General features: G+C 44.6%; 1 protein-coding gene across 2 annotated transcripts in view; it reads right to left on the reverse strand.

Moving 5' to 3' along the window:
- The window catches only part of ASRGL1 (asparaginase like 1), a 52,739-nt gene that overhangs the window by 8,762 nt on the left and 39,706 nt on the right, over positions 1 to 4,271 (reverse strand). For both annotated transcript variants that reach the window (XM_011942704.1, XM_011942703.1), the window contains one exon: positions 1,009 to 1,127. In XM_011942704.1, coding sequence (XP_011798094.1) covers positions 1,009 to 1,127 — 119 coding nt within the window. The remainder of the gene's footprint in view (positions 1 to 1,008; positions 1,128 to 4,271) is intronic.

Consider the following 4,271-nt stretch of genomic DNA (forward strand, 5'->3'; position numbering starts at 1 on the left):
AAAAAAAAAAAAAAAAAAATTTACCACTGTAACTCAATTTAAAATTAATTTCTAGGATCTAACCTGGAGTGGCCCCGTGGCCTGGTCTGAACCCAGCTGAAGCAAGCTGCACTACTGACCAGGCATAGTTTGGTGGGATTTTTGCCAAGGAGAAAGAAAGGCAGACTACTTCACATCTCTTGGGTGATACACCAAGGAGTAGAGGAGTTACCAAGCCCCTACTCTTTAAGGACATTTCCAGTGTCTCTGAGTTCATGACGGAAAAAGGGTGTCAAGAATTGTCAAGAGTGTAGATTATTACTAAAGACTAGAGCAACACATTAAAAAGGGAAGGTAAGGCTAATTTTCCTCTAAAAGAATAAGCTGCTCTTTAGGGCAGATGGAACAACTTAGCTGCTTCTCAAAACTTCAGTCACCTGCAGGGGTTCATGAGGATTCCTGCATGAAAAGTGTGAAAGTCTGCACGGAGTGAAACATACAGCCCCCCGGCCCTGCCTCTCGCCCACTCCCGGGAATGAGATGACGCGCTTTCCCGTTAATGTAAACGACATCTCAATCTGTCACGTGTCTCTAGAAGCATGTCACTTTCAGGCTGCTCAAATCTAATAACTGCAGTCTCAGACTTCTCAGATTGCTATTTAAAGCCCATGTCTTGGGAGTAAGTCTTACTCAAGTCAGTCTGCAGATCCTGAAACTGTGGCTAAAGAGAAGACAGAATCACTACAGGGTAGACTGGGGGCAACGTTAGCATCCTGTCTCCACTTCTCTCCCCAAGTTGTTCCAAAAAGGCATGCAATCGAGGAAAAACCGTGGCGCCAGACACAAACACCCTCTCAAGGCAGCACCCCGAAAAACCCCTTCCAACCCCATTATCACTCCCAGACATCCTGGAGCCGCACCAAGAGCAGAAAGGCAGCGCATCAAGGGAGAGGGTCAGGGAAGAGAGAATGAGGAGAGCCTGAGGGTGGCAGAAAAGGAGACGGGGCAGGAGCCATCCCTCGGTCCTACCTACACACGGTGTGTCCCCAACGCGGCCGACCATTTTATTAACGATACCCCCTGTGGAGGTTGCGTAGGCCACATTCCCTTTGGAGTCCAAGGCAACAGCACCCACGGTTCCCAAGTTTCTGCCGAAAATAAACAGGAAAAAAGCGACAGGTTGAAAATGAGAATTAACTCCATAACCAACAATGTAGCTTAAAACCACTTAAAGTCTCATGTTGAATGTTAATGGCAGATGGGGCACCCATTCCAACACTTTAGAGAGAACCTGCTTGCTTCTCATTCTACGTGTAAGTTACAGGAGGATTGCTGGGCACTCCTCTACCACTCAGCTTTAAGAGTACACCCAGTCCCAACACCACCGTTTTCTAGCTGTGACCTTAAGTTTTAATTTGTGTCTCACTGTCTCCATCATAAAATGGGGATAAAAGTAAGAGTGCATCTCAAACTTTAGTATGTGTAAGAATCCCTTGGATCCTTGGGCTCACAGATTCTGAAGCTGCCACCAAGAGGAGAAAGGAAAGGAAAAAGTTGGCAGATACTGGGTGGACCCAAAATCCAGCAGGGTTTTTTTTTTTTGTGAGATGAAGTCTCACTCTGTCGTCCAGGCTGTAGTGCAGTGGCACAATCTTGGCTCACTGCAACCTCTGCCTCCCAGGTTCAAGTGATTTTCCTGCCTCAGCCTCCCAAGTAGCTCCGACTACAAGCATGTACCACCACACCTGGCTAATTTTTATATTTTTAGTAGAGACGGGGTTTCCATCTCTACTAAAAATACAAAAAAAAAAAAAAAAAATTAGCTGAGTGTGGTGGCACATGCCTGTAATCCCAGCTATTCGGGAGGCTGAGGCAGGAGAATCTCTTGAACCCAGGAGGCAGAGGTTGCAGTGAGCTGAGATTGTGCCATAGAATTCCAGCCTGGGTGACAAGAGTGAGACTCCATCTCAGAAGAAAAAAAAAAAAAAAAAACCATTCTTTCCCCTCTACCCGCCCTCCAGTAGAATGGCTAAAATTAAGAGGCACATCAAACCTGGCAAGGATATGCAGGAACCGGAACTCTCATTCAATACTGCTGTTAGTGTCGACTGTACCAACATCTTTGGAAAACCATTTCACAGTGTCTACTGGAACTGATCATATGCACATCCCATGACTCAGCAAATTATACACCTGTGTATCTGTCCATCAGAAATGTGGACAGGTGTTCACCAAAAAAGCATACACAAGGTGTTCACAGCAGCAGTAGATGTAATACAGTAGTTCCCTCTTATTTGCAGGGAATACATTCCAAGACCCTCAGTGGATGCCTGAAAGCTCAGCTAGCACTGACCTCTATAAACACTATGTTTTCCCCTATACTGTATGTACACACCTATGACAAAGTTTAATTAATAAATTAGGCATAGGAAGAGATTAAGAATAATACAATAATACAATTATAACGATATACTGTAATAAAAGTTATGTGAATGTGGTCTCTTTCTCAAAACATCACACCACAGTTGAGTGTGGGTAACTGAAAGCACGGAAAGTGAAACCACAGATAAGGGGGAGATACTGTAATCCTAAACTGGTTACAGTCTCAAACTCCTGACTTCAAGTAATCCACCTGCCCCCCTGCCCCAAAATTAAAATATTTTATTATTTTATTGATTTTTATTTATTTTTGAGATGGAGTCTCGCTCTGTTGCCCAGGCTGGAGTGCAGTGGCACAATCTCGGCTCACCGCAACCTCTCCCTCCCAGGTTCAAGCTATTCTCCTGCCTCAGCCTCCCGAGTAGGTGGGATTACAGGCGTGTGCCACATGCCCAGCTAATTTTTGTATTTTTAGTAGAGACGGGGTTTCACTATGTTGGCCAGGCTGGTCTCGAACTCCTGACCTTGTGATCAAGGCCTCCCAAAGTGCTGGAATTACAGGCATGAGCCACCGCACCCAGCCTATTTTATTTCATTTTTGAGACGAAGTTTTGCTTTTTGCCCAGGTTGGAGTGCGATGGCATGATCTCAGCTCACTGCAATCTCCAACTCCTGGGCGCAAGTGATTCTCCTGCCTCAGCCTCCCGAGTAGCTGGGATTACAGGTGTCTGCCACCACACCTGACTAATTTTGTATTTTTAGTAGAGACGGGGGTTTCACCATGTTGGTCAGGCTGGTCTCAAACTTCTGACCTCAAGTAACCTACCCACCTCAGCTTCCCAAACTGCTGGGATTACAGGAGTGAGCCACCACGCCTGGCCCTAAAATCTTTTATATGGCAAAAATACCATAGCAAAAGCAAAATAAAAACAGCAGATTTGGGATTTATTTTATTTTATTTTATTTACAGCAGAGCATAACCTTAAGGCTGATAAGAAAGAGTCAGGTACAGTGGCTTGTGCCTGTAGTTCCTGCTACTCAAGAGGATGAGGTAGGAGGACCACTTGAGCCCAGGAGTTCAAGGCCAGCCTGAGTGACACACAGAAGTCCCATCTCTCTATGAAGAATGTTAAAAGAAAAATAAAATGAGACTGACAAGAAAGGGAAAAAAGAATTCAAAGGAAAAAAATGACTGTAGGACAAAAATAGGCAAATTCGTAAAAAGGAAAAACCCACAAACAAATGTAAAATGCTCAAACTCATTGTCAGGGAAAAGCAAATTAAAGTAACAGTGTTACCCTTTCCCTGTTAGATAAGGAAGGAGGGTTCTCCCATCCCTGCTGGTGGCAGACCCACCTCTAACATTTGCAAGGGACCACAGCAAGAATACAACTGGAGGCCCGCACACCATATACTTAATATTTAGAAGTTATAAGTATGTTCTATCCTGTTACTGTGGTAAATGTATCTTGAAAAATCGGTATTTTTCTTGTATATATGTTTACATACAAGATATAAGGTGAACTTTTTTTTTTTTTTTTTGAGACAGTCTTGCTCTCTGGCCCAGGTTGGACTGCAGTGGTGTGATCTCGGCTCACTGCAACTTCCCTCTCCCCGGTTCAAGTGATTCTCCTGCCTCAGGCTCCTGAGTAGCTGGGATTGCAGGCATGCACCACCACGCCCGGCTAATTTTTTGTATTTCAGTTGAGACAGGGTTTCACCATGTTGGCCCCAGGGTGGTCTCGAACTCCTGAGCTCAGGCAAACTGTCTTGGCCTCCCCAAGTTCTAGGATTACAGGCATAAGCCGCTGCACCCAGCCATGAACGTTTTGATATACATAGTGAAATTATGATTACAGTCAACCAAATCAACACACCTATCATCTCACAGTTACATTTTTTTGTGGTAAGAG

Source organism: Colobus angolensis, unplaced genomic scaffold (genome assembly GCF_000951035.1).
Source record: "Colobus angolensis palliatus isolate OR3802 unplaced genomic scaffold, Cang.pa_1.0 Scaffold21, whole genome shotgun sequence".
NCBI lineage: Eukaryota > Metazoa > Chordata > Mammalia > Primates > Cercopithecidae > Colobus > Colobus angolensis.